General features: G+C 47.1%; 1 protein-coding gene and 1 long non-coding RNA gene across 4 annotated transcripts in view; one reads left to right on the top strand and one right to left on the bottom strand.

Moving 5' to 3' along the window:
* TEAD1 (TEA domain transcription factor 1) overlaps positions 1–21,065 on the top strand; it is a 264,897-nt gene that overhangs the window by 75,151 nt on the left and 168,681 nt on the right. For both annotated transcript variants that reach the window (XM_049649825.1, XM_049649818.1), the window contains exon 2: positions 10,866–11,121. In XM_049649825.1, the coding sequence (XP_049505782.1) occupies positions 10,965–11,121 (157 nt within the window). In that variant the 5' untranslated portion in view covers positions 10,866–10,964. The remainder of the gene's footprint in view (positions 1–10,865; positions 11,122–21,065) is intronic.
* LOC125935992 (uncharacterized) overlaps positions 12,724–21,065 on the bottom strand; it is a 38,436-nt gene continuing 30,094 nt past the window's right edge. For both annotated transcript variants that reach the window (XR_007461905.1, XR_007461906.1), the window contains one exon: positions 12,724–13,220. This is a non-coding gene — a long non-coding RNA (uncharacterized LOC125935992). The remainder of the gene's footprint in view (positions 13,221–21,065) is intronic.

The raw sequence follows: 21,065 nt of genomic DNA, 5'->3' as shown, positions 1-21,065 counted from the left end.
AGCATCTGACTTTTTTGAATGAGTGGCTTATTGTCTAAAGGGGGAATACTCGCTTATCCTGCCTGAGCCAGTTTCCATCCAGAGCGCCAAGACTAGTGCTCCTGCTGAAGTTGAACTGGGTGTAAGCCAAGGACCAGGTTTACATTTGGAGGATAGGGATGTGGGCAAGGGTGGGGCTTTAATTGGTCTCTGAATTTGCATCCCTCTCGGTAGAAGACCTGTTTTGCAGCTGCTCCATCACTGTGTCCTCATTACATGGCACATTGCGTCTCTCATTTGAAGAGTGGGGATTCCATTATGTCAGTAACACTGGGACCAGCAGACGTTTGGGTCCACTGTTGTCTTTGGTCGTATGTCTTCGGTCAGATTATACATTCGTTCCTGTGGGCATTAGCTGATGTTTGCATGTTGGCCATTCTCAGATGTGTGTCTGTGTGAGCACAGCAGCTTAGTCCCCGTGCTGGTTTGGGGGTGACTGTGCTGTCGGCACACAGCCCTCTTTGGGGACCAGGGGAATAATGCAGGGTGCTTGAAGACAAAGTCTAATGAGCAGTAATTGAAGATCCGAGTGGAGTTCATCTGGTAGCTCTGGGCTGTTTAAACAAACACATCTGTTTATGCTGTCATTAAAAACACCTTTATGAATTTGGAATGCTTCAGGGATGGAACACTTGAAGTTACCTAGAGAACTGTTCTGGCCTTGGACCACACTGAAAATGCTTTTGATTAAAAAATTCTGATTGCAAATTTATAAAATTATCTGTTCTTCATCCTTTATTCTCCCAAGCAGATAACACACTCGTGCGCGCGCACACACACACACACACACACACACCCCTTAGTGGCTTGCACACTCCTGATGTTGCTGGTATTTTCTTGTTAGCCGCTGTATGAAATAGCCCAGCCCTTTGGTCACGGTGTGCGAGGGGCCCTGTGTGATCCGCTTCAGCTTCGTGTTTTAAGCTCTGCTCCAACCTTTCTGCTTTCTTGCTTTGCCCTTCTGTCAGCACATCCCATGCATGGACACTCTTCTCGGGCCCCCTGAACCCTGCTTGTAATCGGCCTGGTAAGTCCTGTTTAGACTTCCACAGCAGTCTGAACCTCCCCTCCTGTGACCCTCTGGTTGACCCGAGAGGCGGGATCAGCTCCCCGATCTGTGCCCCAATAGCACTTGGTTCGTTCCTCCTTTGACATCCTGTATCCATTCCTTGTTCATTCATTCCTTCACCCATGGACTTATTGTTTTAGACCTTCATTCAGTCATCATTTTGGAGGAGCAGTTACTGTGTGCCAGGCATTCTGTTAAATGCCAGGGGCGGGAAGATGACTAAAGGCATGGACCTAAGCCTTAAAGATCTCACACACCTGCAAAGGTGGCAGACACGTAAATCCTTCCTGTGCAGTGAGTGAGGCAAGTTCATTTGTCCTGGCGAGCCAATGGCCTTCCGGCTTCTGGCAGAAAATGAGGGAGGGGTCAGACAGCCTCCCAGAGGAGGGGCTTGAAGTCAGGAAGGATTATGAACTTCGATATCTGTCTCCCAGCTGGAAGGCTGCTCCTTGAAGGCAGGGAGGGTAGCATATTTATTTATCTCTGTTTCTGTAGTGCCTGGCACGTGATGGCGGACATGGGAGCAGGCTATTAGAAAACAGAAGTACTTTCCGCTTTGTGTTTCTACCCTCTTTGACTTCAGAATGAATTTAAGGTGGCTTGCAAGGCTGTAAAATGGCATTAACTAAAAGGGAAATGCAGGAAAGGAGAAAGGGATGGTGTAGAGGTAAGGCCCTGTAGTGGATCTGCGAATGAAACTAAACTTGCTAACAACCTCCGTGGCCCCTTCTCTGAGGGGCCTTCCTGTGTGGCTCAGGGCAGTCTGTGGCTGGCGAGTAAAGCCAAGGCCTAGTCGGTTGACCACAACGTGAAAAACCAAACCAGACAAACACACGTTGTCTTGTTCGTCATCGAACTTACCTTTGGGATCTCTGTAAAGAGCAATCCGTGAGATATGATGAAGGACACCTTCACCTTCTTGGAGTAAATCCAGTGACTAATTCTTGGGATGTTCCTTTGTATGCTGATGGCGCTGCATAAAAGCGTAATTAGGTAAAAGCAGTTTACCGAGAGCGCCCGGAATACACTTGTCTCTAACGTAACTGTGGAATCAGAAAGGTTAGTTGTAGCTGCCCTTCTGCCGTGTTCCGCTTTTATGCAGTCCCCTAATGCCACATGCCACTGTCCGAGGTCCTAGAGGGCTCAGGGGCTCAATTTCTGCTTCCAGGGAGTTTTAGGATTGTGTTTTGGGCTCCAGATACTCTCGTATGATTTGGGATGAGGATCTGTATGCTTAGATCCCTTCGAAATGGCTATTGAAAAGTGGATTGGCCAGACCCAACACCCCCACAAAAAAGGGATATCCTGATTTTTGATGGTTGAGGGGCTGGAAAAGGACATGTGTTGTGTTGCATTGTGTCCTTGGTTTCCTGAAGGTGACAGGGAAGAGTAGTTTTTTCTGGAGCCCAGAGTTTGGATCTTACATTGTGAGTACTGAGGAGGTCCATAGGGGTCTGTTGGATCTTTAGAGAGCATTTCAATGCCAGCGTACCCCGTACAAGAACTGGAGCAGAGCTTGGACTTCACAGTTCAGCACTTTAAAGTTTATTTATTTGTTTGGAGATAGACAGAACCAGCAGCAAAAGGGCAGAGAGAGAGGGGGACAGAGGATCCAAAGCAGGGGTTATGTGCTGACAGCAGAGAGATCGACGCAGGGCTCGAACTCAGGAACTGTGAGATCATGACCTGAGCCGAAGTTGGACGCTTCACCAACTGAGCCACCCAGGCGCCCCCACAGTTCAGCACTCTAAAATGCCAGCTTTGTTCAGTTGTTCTTGTTGATGGACTTCTGGCCCAATCAGAAGTGAACTATGGATTTACCCAGTCCTTCTGTCTCCTTGCATACTGTGTAAATGATCCTGGGTAGACATGGGCTCGGCTGGAATGAGAGAAGCACCCTAAGTCATAGGAGCTGGAGAAGGTGGCCCGGGACCATTTCTGTAGGTGGACTAGGGAGGGCTGTTCCTGATGCAATAGAATTCGAACTCCACATCAGCCAGAGGAACTGCATCTGGGCAGGTCAGCTGTTGGGACTCAGCCCAGAGCCAACATATCATTAAGTTGGCTGGCAGCAAGCTGTGTAACTCTGAGTCCCCATGGCCTTTTGTAAGAAGGGTGACACCCCAGTTGTGACCTACAGACTTGCCACCCAGGGCGCAGCACTCTGCTTGTACGAGGCTCATTTGTAGGCACTCTTCCTGGTATGGGACTGAGATGGGCCGTTTGAAATGCTCGCCATCGGGTTTGACCAAGCACAGCGTATGTACCTCCCTGCTGTGTTGGTTTCTTTTAAAATACAAACTGTCTCCTTTTGATTTTTTTTTTTTTTAATTTGTATTCATTGCCATTTAAAACAAGAAGGCATCACAGTAATCTGATGGTGAACCTCACCAACTAAGAAAGTAATAGTATCTGTAACTTAATGACTAAGGAATATTCTTTTTGTGGTGTTTGTTTTCTTTGTTTTAAAGAATCATTGCAGAGGCGCCTGGGTGGCTCAGTCGGTTAAGTGTCCGACTACGGCTCAGGTCATGGTCTCATGGTTCGTGAGTTCGAGCTGCGCGTCGGGCTCTGTGCTGACAGCTCAGAGCCTGGAGCCTGCTTTGGATTCTGTGTCACCTTCTCTCTCTGCCCCTCCCCTGCTCGCGCTCTGTCTCACTCTGTCTCTCAAAAATAAATAAATGTAATAAAAAAATTAAAAAAAAAAAAAGAATCACTGGGATTGCTCTGTACACCTCAAATATATGTTCGCTTTACAGACCTACGGGAATTGAAGGGTTAGTTTTGGGGTTTTCCTGGACTGTTACCCCTGGGAAAGGTAAGAATTTTCCTTTTGAATGCTCACTGAGCGCTACTTAAAAGCTAACTCTTGTGGCATTTTTTTTTTCTCTTAAAGCAGGAAAGAAACTTCTGTTTCTGCCTTTGAAATGTGTTAAGTAGTCGACCTCCTGGGGCCCCATGGCTCAGGCTGTGGACCATGCCATCCAGCTCCTGCCTTGCATATGAGTGCACTGTCTTGATATCAGGTTTTCACTTTGGAATGGTCAGATTGGATAGACTGCTTGGCTTTAGGTCTGTGGCCTACTTCGTTTTGAAGGTGTCCTGTGATGAAACAGAGCAGTGATTCGTTTGACTGGTAGTGGCGGGAGGAGAAAGGGAGAGGCAAGAATTTCTGTTCTCCAAACTGAGGGTTGATGGGGGGTGGGAGGGAGGGGAGGGTGGGTGATGGGTATTGAGGAGGGCACCTTTTGGGATGCGCACTGGGTGTTGTATGGAAACCAATTTGACAATAAACTTCATATATTGGAAAAAAAAAAAGAATTTCCGTTTTCACTGGCTAACAGATTCCTTAAGGGGATGGGGAAGGTGATGCCACTAAAGGCTGGTAATACAGAGCTGCATGGCATGAAGTCCATCGAAGCCTTTCTTGAACTGTCACCTGGGCAGGTACTTGGGGCTGATGGAGCCGGAGAATTAATCAGAGAAACTCAGGAGGGTAATGCTAAAGTCCTCCCATGGGGTGCTCAGCATCGTGGTCTTGGTGAAGAGGCATTGGCTTGTTGACGGATCCTGTTGATATGGAAGTGATGTTTGCAAATGAGAAGGAGTAATTATCCACTCCTTCCTGCTGAAATTAGCATCTGTCGGCAATTGGAGTCTATGACACCAAGGCTCACTGGCTGCTAATGGCTTTATGTTCTTAGCGTTGTCATTTCCTGAACGTTCTGCTCAGACAAGGACTTAATGTTCTGCAGCTCCATTTCTCTGGAGGTTGCCTCCAAAATCCAGTCTGTCAGGCTTCGCTTGCATTTCTCGGGCTACTTGTTGGCAGGTTTGGCTAGTGTCTAAAATGATGGGAAACTAGTAACTTGTCCCACCTTACGTATGCAAAAGTGATGAACCATCGTGAGTGCCTGACATTCCTACCAACTACCTGGGGAGGTGAGTCAGTATCATCACTACTCATTAGGAATTAATTAGACTGCGCTTGCAGGTGTCAGTTGGAGACAGGGCTGAGCCTTCAGCACTGCCTACATTCTCTCCCTTGGAAATCCAGCCTCCAGCTCACTGTCTAGTGAGGGTGTAGTTGAGTCTCATATTCCCAGGGAAGGTGCGCTGTGTCTGGCAAAATGACTCCTGGATTCCGATTTTCATTAATATAGGACTTTAGTCAACTTAGTTAGGTCTCTGGACCTCATAAGGTGGAGATAATACCCGATAGGAGTAGGGCAGTGATGAAATAAGATACTGCAGGTCAGAGCTTCTGGCATTGTGCTTGAAACGTGGTTCATTGGGAGAAGGTTGAATTTGGATTTGAGGTACCAGTTCACTTTGGAAGTAAAGAATCTTTTTTTCCTAGTCTTTTATTGGAGGGCAGCTTTTCTCTTATGAGGAAAATCTGGGCTGTCACTAAGATCACAGTGACCAAGAGTGATTCTCTTTCTTTAAATGGCTCTCACCTTTGCCTACGTCCACATTCTTCTGAGCTCATAGAAATCTTCCTTAGCATTCCTTTTAGTGCCACTCCTTACTGTTCCTTTTTCATTCACCCGCTCATTCAAATTTGCTTTGTTACCATTTTTCATTTCTTCAGATTTCTTCCTTGGCCACCTCTTGGGTTTCTGGCCTTCACATCCTCACCACTTTGCCTCTCTTATGACTTTTCTCATAGCTGCTATTGTCTGGTTCTATCTTCTCTAGGGGCCAGAAGAAAAGAGAACGAGACAGGGTAAAATATTGTATCTCAGAAATTTCCATTCCACTCAAAATAATGTTTGTTCATCGAAGCAGGAGTTTACCTTCTAGAGGACCCAAACCATTTGTGTCTTTAACACAGAAGGGCAGTCGGTTGTCAGTAATTGTGATTAATAATTAATAAATTGGGTTAGACAGTCAACTCTTGTCTATCTCAACCGTGCCTGTCTTAAGTCTGTTCTCTTACATCTTCGTAATTGGGTGATTTTCTCTGGGACTCTTCTCCTTAGAACCTTGACCAGATCAGGGTGAGGGATGGGAAAGGGACCAAAGCTCTCACCCTTCTTGTGGAAAGCTTGGGTGATAAGTTCATTCATATTGATGTGAAAGAATGTTCACGTCATCCGGTTGTTGGTTCATTCTTTCATTGAGCATTATTCCACATACTGTGCTAGCACTGGGGATCCCGTGATGAGCGTAAAAGTCCCTGCCCTCAAGGAGATTGGAGTATCGCTGGGGTGCAATAACAAATCAACTTACCAAGTTTTATTATAGGTAGAGTCGATGGGAACACAAGGTAGTGTTGTGTTGGCCTTAGTTGGCTTTCAGTGTTAATGACGGAAACTGATGTACATGGGGGTTGACGAGTGCCCTGTGTTCCTGGGTTACTCAGGTGGAGATAGAGTCGTAATGCCCAGTCCATCCCTTTTCTGGTTGCCTCGTAGAGTACTGAGACATTGCCTAACAGAAGCTGTATGGATTTTTGTGACCCTCATGTTCAGTGGTGTTTCATTAATCAGGAGGGTTATTTAAAACTAACCCCTTTATTTAAGAGCTCTTAAATCACCTGTAAGTGGGTGACGTGCTTACATTATGAGAGACCCATAGAAATTAAGATACAGGGAGCAACAGAATACTGTGCCCTAGGTCATACCCTTGTGAATATGTCCCTTGAATGGAGTCAATGTCAGAAGCACCTGCATTTGACTGTCTCACCCCTTTCTTTGCCCAGACTTTTAGATTAAAATGTGAATTGGTTAACTGTATATATGCTATCACTTCACTGTAATCCTATCACCTTTCTTGAAGTGTCAGTGGGTAATTATGGAAGAACGATCCATTTAGGGAGTGTAGCTATTGGGGCAGTTAACAGGAATATTTAGGTCCCGGGTAACATTTATTATAGCGTGGCCAAGGAGACTTTTAGGAACAAAATGAGCTTTTAGAAAAGTGTTAATGACAGAAACGGAGGCACACAGAGGCTACATGGTACACAATATATCCCCCTAAGTCTCTGCAACAGTCCTGCGAGAGTAGAGTCCTTCTGCCCCTTCATGATTTTTCTGTGTTGGGATTGAACTTAAATTTATGTCCATTTGTAGGTTAAACCCTGAGCTTCTACAAGATGAACTAATTTAGTCTGGGTGTTGTGGCTGGTGGATGAGCCAGGTTTACAAGCCAGGTCAGGTTGAGTCTTAATACCACGTGTTCCCTCTCCAGCCCCCGATCCTGGACTTTTCTTCATTTCCTGAGTTGAGTGAAAGTTGACTCCCTTGCTCAAAGGATGTATGAGCCGGTGAGGATGTAAGCTCTGGCACAGATACTCTCTGCTCAACTCATTTGACTAGAGCTTGTTGTTGGTAATAAGCGGGCGTTTGCTGCTGTACATTCAGGGGCCACGTAGATTGCGTGGTAGTTTACCAATTCCACACATGCTTAGGATATTCCTAATGTGTGACTGACACTCTCAGAGCCACTGGACACACGCTTCCAGGATGAGGTGGATTTTGAGCTGGGCTGGAAGGGACCTGAGGGATAGAATGCCAGGATGGTTATTTCAGTATCCAGTACGGGAGCTTTTCTCAGCCAGCCCCAGTCTTGTGATCGGAAACTCTCTGCCCAGACAGGGCCTCATCTTACAATTGGGTTGTAAAACCAAGGGCCTGTAGAACTCTGTGGATTATGTATGTGGTAGCTTCTGGGGCTATGTCCTGGCCCTTGTCCAGAGTAGGTAATTCCATCCTGCTGAGCTCCGGTTGACCAAATTGCAAGAGCCTGGACACAGCGTTCTTCCCTTTGCAGTAAATGAATAAAAACCTGAGAGCATTTAGAGCGCTGCCTGTATTGACTAAGTGGATGGATCAGTTAATGCTAGCTAATGTTGCATGCCCTAACCAAGGACTAGGGAGTTTTAGCTTTAGAGGTAACTTGAAGGGGTTGCCCGCCCAACTCTGCTGCCTGTCTTTACGGCACTTCCCTCCTTGTGGAACAGTTCAACTAGCTGGAAAATTTTCCGTATGTTGAGCCAGAAACTTCTTTGGAACTTCTACAGAATGGGTCTACACCCTTCCCATGTGGCAACTCTTAGAGGTTGTTCAATGTCTACGGACACTGAGCTTGACGGTTATGATTCAGAAAGATCTTACCAGCTTTGAGCCATGCCCTAAGGGTAAAAATAATGGAATTTAATAGGAATAAATATAAACTCCCGTTTTTAGCTCCGAAGCCAGTTGCACAAGAGAGGAAATTCAGGAGCAGCACTTGGGAGCTTGGAGGTTTTATGAATCATAGGTTTATGAATCTGAGTGTCATTTATGAAGGGCTGTGGACAAACTGGGATGCATTTATGAGGGCTGGGCAGAGGGACAATGTGAATTATGCCTAGTCTGGAACGTAATCAGGAGCCTGGGGGCTGTTCCAGCCATACCTCAATGGGTGTTTGTTGGTGGGGGGGAGGGTTGCTCCATTTCTGTCCCTTGAGGGATAGACCCTCAGGGGATGAATAGGTAGAAGTTAACTGGGTTTTAGCCTCCCAGATGGAAGAATCTCAGCATGCCAGTACAAAGGAAGTGGTACTGGGGAGGGAGTGGGTTCCTCGCCATTGGGGATGTTCAAGTGCAGACCGCGTGACCAGCTGATGGAAGAGTTAGAGAAGATGTCAAGCATAGGATCAGGGGGTGCCGCTGTATTTTGGCCTGGAGGCTCTGTGGCTCTCACTCACACGGTGGTGTTCTCCTTAGGCAAGTCACGCTCCCCGGTCCCTCAGCAGGCCCTCACTGTCCTGGATTCTGTCCCTCCACCATCATGGTTGCATGCTGGGCACATCACCTGTTCATCCTACAGTGAGGCTCCCTGCAGTGAATTCATACTGCTGGGAGCTGCCCAGAGCCCAGAGGGACTGGCCTGTGTTTTTTTGTGCCGTTCGTTTTGTTTTGTTCTATTTTGGGGTCAGGTAGAGAAGGAGAAGGCGGGCTGGCCGCTACCTCAAAATGTTTGCTCATATTCCCGTACTTCTTCCGAGAAAGTGCTTTGGAGGTGGAAGCGACTGTCAGGCAGAGTAGTACAGGTCAGCCTGAGTTTTGTAAGACTCCTAAATCCCAACCAAAAAAAATATAATAATTTGAGAATTCGAAAAGCCCACACTGGAGGCATCATGGAGTTCATCTGCAGGTCAGTCACAAGACCTTTTCTTGTGGCAGAGTTTATGCCTCAACGTTTGGCAGGTTTTAAAGTCCTGTGTTAACGCACACGTGTTGGTAAGACATGGTAAATATTTTGCTGACAAGCTCCTTGAGTGATGGGTCAATGGCAGCATTTAAAGGCAGACAACCTGAGGGTTTCTTTTATCCAGGTGCTGCTAGATCCAAAAAGCTGTCAGGCTAAGAAGCCAAACGCACCCACCAGTTACACCATTAATTGTGTCATGTTCACATGCCCCTGAGTTTCTGCACCTGGGATCTGTTGATCTATGCAGCTGGGGGAGGGCAGGTGCGAGGGGGTGCAGTTGGGAGGGAGAAGGAAAGAAGACAGGTTGCTTGCTCTCAGGGGACTGCCCCGGAACGCCGAACAGGTCCCCTGCGCCCAGTGGGGCCGCCGGCATCTGCTGCCCTTCTGGCCGCCTCTGTTGTAATATCGTGTGGACTTGAGGTGTGGAGGTGGATGGGATGGTGGTCACACCGAGCTGTCCCTGCTCCGGTCCTGTGCCTCCCTTCTTCGATCCATCTCCAGGCGCATTTCTTCTCCCCTTTTGGGGAAGCCTTTGAATTAATGATCTGATGCCTCTTCGACAAAGGAATATCGATATGTTAGTGTGCAGACGGCAGGGGGTACTGGATTAGATCATTTTCACATTGGTGTTTGTGCCGGTTTGACATTTGTTTGGAAAGCTTATCCCATTATGACCATAGGTTACATGCATAATTTAAGGGGAATAAATCTTAGAGAAAAATTTCTGGTGCTTCTGTAATCTTCAGTGCTACAGAAGAATAAATGAAAAGACTCCCTACGGTTCTCATGTGATCAGAAATTCCAAGCAGGCTACCAGATGAAGTGCCCCGTGTAGGTGTAAAAACATTTCTGCAAATGCGCAGGCCACTTGTCGAGGTCGCAGGGGAGGCGAGGGCAGGGGCGTCTTGGTCCCTGCTGCAGGGTTACAGTCTAGAAGCTGAGAGTGGCCAAGTGAGCTGAGCGTATAGGGCAAAAGCCCCGCAGAGAAATGCTGTACAGAAGCAGATTCAGGGCAGTTGGCATTGGTTTTAGTGGAATGAGTATTTAGGATAACAGTAATCTCCTCCTTCCTCCCTCCTGCCACCGTCTTGCATTCTGGCGATCTCAGTGACACACTGACTGGGCTGATTTGACATTTTTGAGTTCTCGTGCCACTTGCCACAGTGAGGCAGACATCTTTTGTTTTACTTTATTTCCTTTTGAACCACTTGTTTTGCCGTGGACATTGGATTATCCTTGAGTAAAGTGCTCCTGGTAGATTGGAGGCATTCAGTCAGTGGCTTTTGCAGGATTCACTGTGAACTTGTAACTCCGAGTGAGTACTGTTCTCACATCTGTGAAGACTATCCAGTTTCTGCCTGCCATCGCGTTTGCGTATGAGTGTTTAACATGATCCATAAAGAACAAAAGCCGCCTGGACCCCTGGATTCCGTATTCTCCGCTAGGACCTATTTTTCGAGCAAAGCCAGTGACTGAAGAACGGGTAATAGAACTAGTGAGAGCAGTATGTTGGTCATTACCTCGTCCTTATGCTGTCTTTTCATTTCTCTCTTAGGTTTATTTTCTTGAAAAGGCTCCAGGCTCCGGCTTGGAAAATCCAACCGCCAAAATTGAGCCCAGCAGCTGGAGCGGCAGTGAGAGCCCTGCCGAAAACATGGAAAGGATGAGCGACTCTGCAGATAAGCCGATTGACAATGATGCGGAAGGGGTCTGGAGCCCTGACATTGAGCAGAGCTTTCAGGAAGCCTTGGCTATCTATCCGCCATGTGGGAGGAGGAAAATCATCTTATCAGACGAAGGCAAGATGTATGGTAAGTGGTCTGGAATGCTACGATGTGCTTTTGTAATAAGGGACGATTGTCGCTAGCCTCGTCCTGAGATCCATTCACTGGCTTGGGTTCGATGATCTTTGTGGATTTTAGTTGGCCATCAAGGGACTAAATCTCAACTAACCAGAAGAGTCCATAAAGGGCCGTCGGGAAATCATTCTCTGGGGTTTTCTTATCCTTCTACATGCTCAGCAGCATTATAACAAAAGCTCTCAAGGTCCAGGTTGGAGCATAGTCGCAGTAACATGCACAGACCCCCATGTGTCGGGGCTAGTTCTTAGGAGCACGTGGCCAGTCTCATGGAAGCCTGCCGCATATTAGCTCCTGGTAATTGACTGGTGTCACGTGGAAACGGGACTTGGTGCTACCAGATCTCTTGATTCCCGCCCCCCACACTCCCTCCCCCCAGGAAGAGCTAGCAATATAGATGTTGATATATGAAATCTACTCATTTTTAAAAGCTGGCATTTTTGTTTTTTAAGCACAACCCTGCACAGGCCAGTCAGACATGTATGTGGCTTGCTCAGACCTTCAGACCACAATCTTAACCGCTGTGTTGCCAGTTTGCAGTTGAATGGCCAGACAAGGTGTTAGCCCCCAGGCTCTCACCAGCCTCCCCTTCCGCAAGGGGACGCTTAGCAGTGCGTTTTAAAGGAAACTTCAGGAGTGCCCGCGAAGGGAAGACTGGTTAACCAAATGGCTTGGGGTGCCAAGGTCCACGGCAAGCACCCATCCACTAGTCTGGGGCTTGTGTGCTGGGGTTGAATGTTCCCTGGTCCTTTCTGAGTGCTTCCAGCTGCAGACCTGTGCTTGCTCACCTTTTGGGAAGCAGATGGCAGGTGGTTGCCTGCACGTTCTGCCTGTCTAATTGGGCACGTTGAGTTGACAGAGCTTGTGCTAAAGAGTCTAAAGAGACGCAATCAAATCGCCGAACCTCCAAGAGAACCGGCCCAGCAGCCTACCTGAGGTTGTTAACTTATCATGGAAGTGATTTATTTCTAAATAATTTGAAAGCTCTTCCATAATAGGGTGTTGTACCTTTAATCCTGCGCCTCGTCTATCTGGGGCCGTAGGAGGCTGCTGCTCAAACTAGCACACGCGGCTAAGGAGAAGGCAGATGGTGGTGCAGCTGCTACCAGCTGTGTTCCCTGCCCTCCCCTTCTCCAACTTGGATGATGTAATGGAAACAAGGGAAATTTTGCTTTCTGCAGCCTTGGAGTCTCCAGCCTGTCAGTGTCACACACACAGGGGAGAGAGCCCAAGCCTTCATTTGTTTTATGCTCTCCTGTGATCCTTTGTAGCCAGAGAAGCTTCTTTGTGTCCATTGGTGAAATGGACTCAGGGTGAAACATATCAGCTGCTGTGGGTAGAAAGTTTCAGGGCTGTCTGTTCTCTCTCTCTCTCTCTCTCTCTCTCTCTCTCTCTGTGTGTGTGTGTGTGTGTGTGTGTGTGTGTGTGTGTGTATCTTTCCTGGGCTACCCTTCCTCAGCCTGGGGATATGCTTGCAGGGTCTTGTCTTCATACCTAAAAATGCACCCCCGCCCCCCATTTTAAAGGCAGAGGAAAGTACTTTAATCCTTCCGCCTCCTTTGAAGCTGATTTTATTACTAGTTGTGAAGGCAGCTTCAGGCTGCTCTCCGTTGTACAACTCCAGTTTGTTAGTCCAGAAATTGTTGTTCTCTAAAATATCGGCCGAGTATCGCACATCCTGGTCGGTAGGAACTACTACCCTTCTCTTCTCACAGAGGATACTGGAAAGGTGCTTGTGCTTTAGGAATGAGGTTTGCGGCCGAGAACTTAATTCAGAGCAAAAGTTAATTTTGTCTACTCCCGATTGTGTTTTCTTCTCTGTTGGTTTTACTTTTTAGGTAGCAGCATTGGTAGATTTCACCAGTCTGCCTATAACACCATCACAGAAACAATTTTTTTGTGGAAATCCGTGTGTTAAGTGCTCTTGTTGGTGGTCATGGGGTGTCCGAGGCACTGGGCTGAATATGGAAAAATAACCAAGAAGTTTTGGATTGGAGTCCTTTACCACCCGCGGACAGATTTGCCTTCTGCCTGAATCTCCGTTTTCTCCCCTGTGGAAAGGAAAAAGAGTCAATTAAAGTGATTGATGTCTATGGGTCCCCGAGACTTGTACGTTTGGTGATGCCGGGACTTTGTACCTCAGTAAGAGTAGATCAGTATGAGAGCACTTGTTCTTGATGTATGGATTCTTTCTTTCCTTAAACCAACATTCCACCGACTTATTGTGTTAGTAGCGACCAAGCTGATTTAAAATGGGGAGGTCTTTCGAGCAAGCAGCATTAGGAATTACAACGGCTGCGGGGTCACGTGTCCGGATGGGGGGGGCCAGGAAATGCATTTGCTCCGGTGGTCTTGAAGCCATGCCCTCAACCCCCCCTCGGTGGCCAGCATGGAGGGGTGGTGCTCTGACTGGTAATTTGAAAGGGACACATGGAGTTAGCAGGGACTCGAGAGGTGCAGACGACATCCCTCAGGAGGGCTGCTGATGATTCCCCTGTGACTTTGAGGGTAAGAGAAGTTTGACGTGGGAACCTCCATAGTGAGGTCCCCGCCACTCGGGGATTGTGGATTGTGTCAGTGAGCAGTGTGGGGCCAGAGGTACTGTTCCCTGGCTTCTGGCTTGTTCCGCATCTTACCATACACGAACCAGGCACAAACTAGACCCAGAGTCGAAGTGTCCTAAGGTCCTAAGAGCGTTCTTTTTCTTTTGAGCATTTTGAAAATGAAAACATTGAAAGCATTTTAGATTCCGTGGAATAAAATCAAAATAATCTAATGCTTTTTAGTGAAATACCAAGTGTTTTTGACTTGAGGGGGTTTTTCCAATATTTCTGAGCATTTGTAGAGTGCATTGTGATGTCACTAATACTGAGCCATTTGAGAAGGAAGGTCAAGTGCAGCGCTGATTTATTTTGGTAATGACATTTCCTCCGTGGTCGGCAATAGGGCAAATGCAGTCTTATAGAGGGGAAAAATGGAAAGCTTTCTTTATGAGGAGGTTTGGGCCATTAGAAGAGATGGCTTGATTCTCCCTCTGCTGCCTGGGTCTGTGGGGAAGCTGAGACTTGATGTGATTGGCCTCCACGTGGACAGACTACTTTTCTGCCTTGGGCCCCTCTGTGTGGGCACCTGTCCTTAGGGATAGTTAGGAGATTGAGGCCTCTCTGCAGGCTCACTCTCTCTCTCTCTCTGTGTGTTTCCTGTTTTTACGTAGCTGAATGTCTCTTTTTCTGGTAGATAGTTGGAGAGGAGATAGCAAGAGGACACAATGGGAGAGAAGGTTTTGATCAGCAAACTGGTCTGAGATTAGATTTCACGGGAACAGGCCATTAGTTTTTAAAACAAAGCCGTGAACCACAGGGATACCCAGATGTGTTTGTTTTGCAGCTGAAAACCCTAGTCTAGCACTGTGGTCACATTATCTCCCATAATCAAACCAGGGTAGGGACAGCAGCTAACATTCCCTCCACTGATTGCTTTAGAGACCGAAGAGAGCAGCACTTAAAATTTTGGACTTTGGAATTGATAGGAGGCTTGGCCCTGCCTCTTCTAGATATCAGACTTTGGGCAAGTTGCTTTTCCTCCTGGTGCCTTTGTTACCACAACCGCAAAAGGGATTTAAATAGATCCTACTTTGGGGGACTGTTACAAGATTTAAACAAACTAATTGTGATCTGGGATTCCCCCTACCACGTTTGGACGGTGTCTGGCATCCGGTGAGAGCTATGGAAGTGTTTGTGAACGGAAAACGAAAAGTGCTGTCTGCCATGAGCTGGGCTAAAGGCTTTCCATACGCTTTCCATCTACCGCTCCCAATGACATTTTGAGGTGGATATTCTGATCCCCACTGTGTCGACGAGAAAGCACATGACTAGTGTAAATGGTATAGCCAGAAGGTTTCAAATCCAGGTCTGTCTGACCCCCAGACCTGGGCTCTTTTCACGTGCTTTCATTCCTTGCTTGGTGGAGGTCATTATGTGTTAATTCAACAGATCAGTATTGAGCGCCGCCTGTATCCAGCCGGGTGCTGGGGGTTGTCAGGGATACAGCAGTGAACCAGACAGACACGGTCCCTGCCCTCACGGAGCCATCACAAGTTCATGTGCAGGAAACACTGACCTGAGGTCAGGGCTGTGTGCCAGAGCTTTCTGGGAAGTCTGAGGACCCTTTGAAGATGGTCACCTTCCACTTAGCCTTTTGAAGCCTGTTCTTGGCCACCAACGTCCAGGGCACCTGGCCCAATGCTGGCAGGAGGAAAGCTTCTCAAATAACGCAGAGGGAGGATCCTAGATCACAAGGCTGGCCATGATGGTGGCCAGGAAGCTGTCTGGAAGATTCTGGTGCCCTGGGATCCTACAGGCGGCCTGGACAGAGCAATTGCTAGGCAATGGTTTTCTCCTTTTATGAGCAAATGTCTTGGGGGTCCTCACCTAGGGACAGCTCCATGGATGGCCCCTTTCTTGCTGGGATGCCAGACCTACTGGTTAGTCCTGGAGAGAAAAACTGTGAGGACAACAGAAGTTTGAGGGGGTGAGAAGGAAGACCCCTGTGGGCCAGTCCTCTCCAGTTGTTCAGGCTGAACCCTGCCAGCTGGGGGAGCACTGGACATGGAAGGGGCCCCTGCCTACTTCACAAAGGCACTGACAGAAAAGGGAGGGGGGCACTTGTAGTGAGGTGACAGCAGGGGATGTCAGAATGGGTGAGCATTAGTCGGTTAGGCAGAGACTAAAATCTGTGGTCCTCCTGGTTTTGAGAACTGGTTGGGAAAATGCAGGAACATCCCCTTTCAAGACCAGGAAAGTGGCCTGTGCCTGTAGGCCCCAGAGGCCTTGATGTGGAAATGGCTATAAAATCCAAGCCCTGTGGGATCTCCAGGCCACTTGGAAAAGTGACGCTCGGGGCCTGAGGTGAAGTTGTTTTTCTGCACCTGGACATCATGTGGCATCTTTGATTTCCTCTTTCTGTCTGACCTGTGATTCAGGGTATTATTTCAAGCGAGTTGGCTACAAATGGGAAGCACAAAGAACTGTGCCCTGAGAACAGACTAGAAGCCCCGTAAGGCAAGGACCCCACCCTGACTGCCTTGTCAGACATAGAAGCTATCAGTGATGTTTGTCCAATACATGCATACCTGAATTATCATTGAAAACAGAGAAAGGTTGGTGAGTAATCCTGAGGCCAGAGGGGCCTCTGTTGGTAGAGGCACTGGCTAGAAAGAAAGGGAGAAGAGAATGCAGGGGGGAAAATAAGAGAGAGAAAAGTGTTTGTATATTTAACGGTCTTCCTAGATGAGGAAGAAGAAATCCTGGTTTTTGCTAGGTGCTGGCGGATGCTAATGCAAGAGGTAGGAAGGATTTCTGACCAGGTGGGCCCAGTGGTAGAATGAGGGTTAATTCTGGACTCCTCAGAACACGTGAGTAGTAGAGGATTTTGAAAGACTTTGGTTCCTGTGAGAAAAGCAAAGCCAGCGTCATCAGCGTTTTGGCTGGGAAGTTTTTTTGTTTTTTAAAAAAAAAATTTTTTTTAATGCTTATTTATTATTGAGAGAGAGACACACAGCATGAGCATGGGAGGGGCAAAGAGAGAGGGAGACACGGAATCCGAAGCAGGCTCCAGGCTCCGAGCTGTCAGCACAGAGCCCGATGCGAGGCTCGAGTTCACGAATCCTGAGATCATGACCTGAGCTGAAGTCAGACATTTAACTGATGGAGCCACCCAGGCATCCCTAGACACTCTTTTTGTTTGAGAACGTGTTGTCTTGTTTATTCCTCATGACAACCCAACGATACAGGTACTTGACAGCTGAGGAAGTTGAGGCCCAAGGTCAAATCGATTGCTCAAGGTCACATAGTAGATAAGTAGTGGAGCTGACATCTGAAAGCAAGCCACTTTATACAATTAACAGTTGATCCTTGAGCAACAAGGGCTTGAACTGTGCAGACCCACTCTATACAGGCTTTTTAAGATAAATGTGGTACAGTATTGTAAGTGTATGTTCTCTCCCTTATGATTTTAAAAATAAGTTTGTGTTTAAAAAATATTTCCTTATTTTGAGAGGGTGGGAGGGGCAGAGTGGGAGAGAGAGAATCCCAAGCAAGCTCCACACTTGATGTAGAGCCTGACACGGGGCTCGAACCCACTACCATGAGATCATGACCTGAGCCAATGTCAAAAGTTGGACACTTAACCAACTGAGCCACCCAGGTGCCCCCAAAATAATTTTCTTTACTCTAGATTACTTTATTACAAGACTGCAGCATATACTACACACAACATATGAAATAGGTGTTCATCGACCATTTCTATTATTGGTAAGGCTTCTGGCCATCAGTAGGCTCTTTAATAGTTAAGTTTTTGGGGAGTCAAAAGTTAAACTTTTTGACTCTGTAGGATTTTTGACTCTTAGGGGGTCGGCGCCCCTAACCCCTGTGTTGTTCAAGGGTCAGCTGTACATATTGATCTGGAGGGAAGTGTATGCCCTACTAGAGATATACACAGCTTAGTGGTAGGGCAGTGGGAAGTGATTGTGACTGGGGAATGCACATACCTCTGTTAGAAAATGCAGAAGAATGAAGGAGGCAGAGGCAGAGAGGCAGACTTATCTGAGCTAACTTTGAATGGGAGAAGGCCACGTAGTGTGTGTTTTTCGCTTACTTTGGATTTTGGACCCCTTTGAAAACCATAGAAAGTTGTGGTTCTTCTCCCCAGGGAGATGCATAGTTGGGTGAAGTTACAGGATCACTGCACAAAACTTCAGGTGATGTCGCGCCTAGGCTCAGACTTGCTGCTGTGGCAAGAGACGGAGAAGGGAAAGGCGAACAGATCTAAGCAGACCGTGTGAGAAAGGCACAGAGTCCTGCGAGGGCATCCCTCTGGTGCTCTTAGAAATGAGGGTGTATGTGGGAGGGTGGTGGCAGGCGGGCCTGGGCTGCCTCTGCATCATGGAGGACCGTGAAGGCCACAGCGTGGTGTCTGGTGGTCATTCTGAGGACAAAGGGAAGCCATTACATTTTTCCCGGAGAGATGACGTGACTCAGCCGGTGTTTTACGAAGCCGGCTCTGCAGGCGTGTAGGCAAGATAGATGACTATTGCAGGAGCCCAGTGGGAGAGGAAGAGGCCTGAAGCAGGTACCAGCAGTGTGGGCAGAGAAGTTCCAGATGTGGAACCAACAGGACCGGCCAACCCAGTGGGATTTGTGAAAGAGAAGGTGGGGTTGAGTGATGTCAGGGTTCCGCTTTCGGGGGCCCGGAGGATGAAGTGGGGAGTGGAGACTGGAGAAGCAGGTTTGTAGACAGGAGAGGAAGGAGGAGATGAGTTCTGTCAAGAGCTCGAGGCCCTGGGCAGCCACCAAGGCTGGCTGGGGGCTCGCCATCAGAGAAGTGGTCCCTTAGGCACTCCCAGTGGGTCACAGTGAAGCTGGCACAATTTTTAAATGAGGTACCTGTTGCAGTGGGACAATAAAGAGAAGTGTCTTTTTGAGAAAAAGAGAGACACATTGGTAGTTCCCCAGCCTGACCGTCATCAGCAGAAGCACTTGAGAAGCTTTTTAAGCCTTTAAGAAAAAGAAAAGGAACAAAAACTAACTCAAACCAATCAAATGAGAACCTCTAGGAAAATGGTCTGGGAATCTATATTTTTTAAAGCTCCCTGGGAAATTTGGGTGATCAGCCAGGTTGAGAGCCATAGGGCTAGGAGGCTACAGCCTGGGTCCAGGAGGACAGGAGCACATTTTTAGAGTGGGGGGGAAAAAAAAAAAAAAGAAATGAGCAGAGAATGAAACTGACATTTGAAACAGTCCTTACAAGGTTTGGGTACAGGAAGTAAACTATGTTAGTCAGATTATGTTTCCTCTGTACCGAGACAGAACACGACCATGGCCTAGTCTTTGGAGAGATCTGGCCACACACAGGAGCAGCCATGAGATGGTATCTTGAAGGACGTGAGTAGTTAAAGGAAGACTTCCCTTAGGACAGGGGAGAGTGGTTAGCAGGGGACAGAAATTGATGAGGTGAGGATATATTTGGTGACACAGAACCCAGAAGTGACTTTAAGAGGGGGTAGGGCTTCTTTTACTCTGAGGCACAATGCCAGGACCAGATGGGCAGAGGGTCTGGGGAGGGCCTAATGATCGGGTCTACCGATGAGGGGAGTAAGGCCATGTGGGCCGAGGCGGGTTGCGGGCTTTGGAAAAGTAGATCAGGCTTAGTAGAGATGCTGAGGTGAGCGAAGGTATTGCCCAGCACTGGCAGGAGGCCCTGAGAGAACCTGGAGAGCCTTCTTTTCTTTTTAAAGTTCATTTATTTATTGAGAGAGAGAGAGAGAGAGAGAGAGGGAGAAAGCGCAAGTCAGGGAGGAGCAGAGAGAGAGGGAGAGAGCATCCCAAGCAGGCTCTGCACTGACACAGGGCTCAAATCCACAAACCGTGAGATCATGACCTTAGCCGAAGTCGGATGCTTAACCAGCCGAGCCACCCAGGCATCCTGTTTATTTCCTTTTTTTAATTGAAATCTGTATTGAGATAAGTAGATTCACGTGCCATTGTAGGAAATACACAGTGATCCCCTGTATGCATTGTCCATTTCCCCCCAATGGTTACATTTAGCAAAAACTGTTACATCCTGTCCCGACCAGAATATTCATGTTGATAGATAACACACCAGTGATCTTACTCAGATTTCCCCATTCTGTGTGTGTGTGTGTGTGTGTGTGTGTGTGTGTATGTGCATGAAGTTCTGTACAGTGTTATCACCAGTGTCGACTGGTGTATCCACCACCATAGTGAGGGTGCAGAACAGTCCCAGTGCCGCTAGGATCCCTGGACTTGCCCTTTTATGACCACACCCAGCTCTGTCCCGCCTGCCCGGGCTTTAACTCCTGACAACCTTTAATCGATCTGTTTCTAAAATGTTGCCATTTCCAACCTGTTATATAATGGGATCATACTGTATGGAACCTTTTGCGTTCGTTTTTTCCATGCCGTATCATTCCTTGGAGATTCATCCCCGTTGTTGGCGTGTTATCAATGGCTTGTTCCTTCTTATTGTTGAGTGTTTTCCGTGGGATGTCTGTTTAAGGGCATCTGGACTGATTCTAGTTTCTGGTTATTACAGATAAAGCTCCTATGGCCGTTGATATACACAGGTTTTTGTGTGAACGTGAGTTTTCATTTCTGCGGGATAAAATGGCCAGCAGTGGTAGTTGGGACTTTCTGGGTTTTTTTTGTTTTGTTTTGTTTTTTGTTGTTGTTGTTGTTTTTAACCGGTCCCCTGTTTTCCAGAGCAGCTTCACGTTTTCCCCTGCAATCTAGGTTGTCTGCATCCTCACCAGCATTTGATGTTGTCCCTTGTTTATTTTAGCCATTCTGAGAGGTGTGTGGTCGTATCTCATGTGGGTTGTAATTTGCATTTCCCTAGTGACTAATGATGTGGAGCATCTTTTCATGTGCTTATTAGCCATCTGTATATTCTCTTCAGTGAAATGTCTGCTCATGTCCTTTGTCCATTTTCTAATTGGATTCTTTATATTTTTACTGTTGAGTTTAGGGAGTTTATTTTAAATACGACTCCTTTGTTGCATATGTGGTTTGCAAATATTGGCTCCTTGTCTGTTGCTTTTCTTTTCATTTTCTTTACATGGGATCCCACATTAAAAGTTTTTAATTTTGATGAGATCCAATTTATTAATTTTCCCTTTTATGGATTATACTTCTGATGGCCAGTCTAAGGACTCATTGCCTAGCCCTAGATCCTGAAGATTTTCTCCGATGTTTTGTTCAAAAAGGTGTATAGTTTTATATTTTATATTTAAGCTTATAATCAATTTTGAGTTAATTCATGTATAGGTAGAGAGCAGTACTGTTTGGGAAGCCCATTGGCGTGATTTTGTGATACATGTA

Source organism: Panthera uncia, chromosome D1, assembly GCF_023721935.1.
Source record: "Panthera uncia isolate 11264 chromosome D1, Puncia_PCG_1.0, whole genome shotgun sequence".
Taxonomy (NCBI): Eukaryota; Metazoa; Chordata; class Mammalia; order Carnivora; family Felidae; genus Panthera; species Panthera uncia.
The sequence above is the reverse complement of the archived record's forward strand: the minus strand, read 5'-3'. Positions and strand labels throughout refer to the sequence as shown.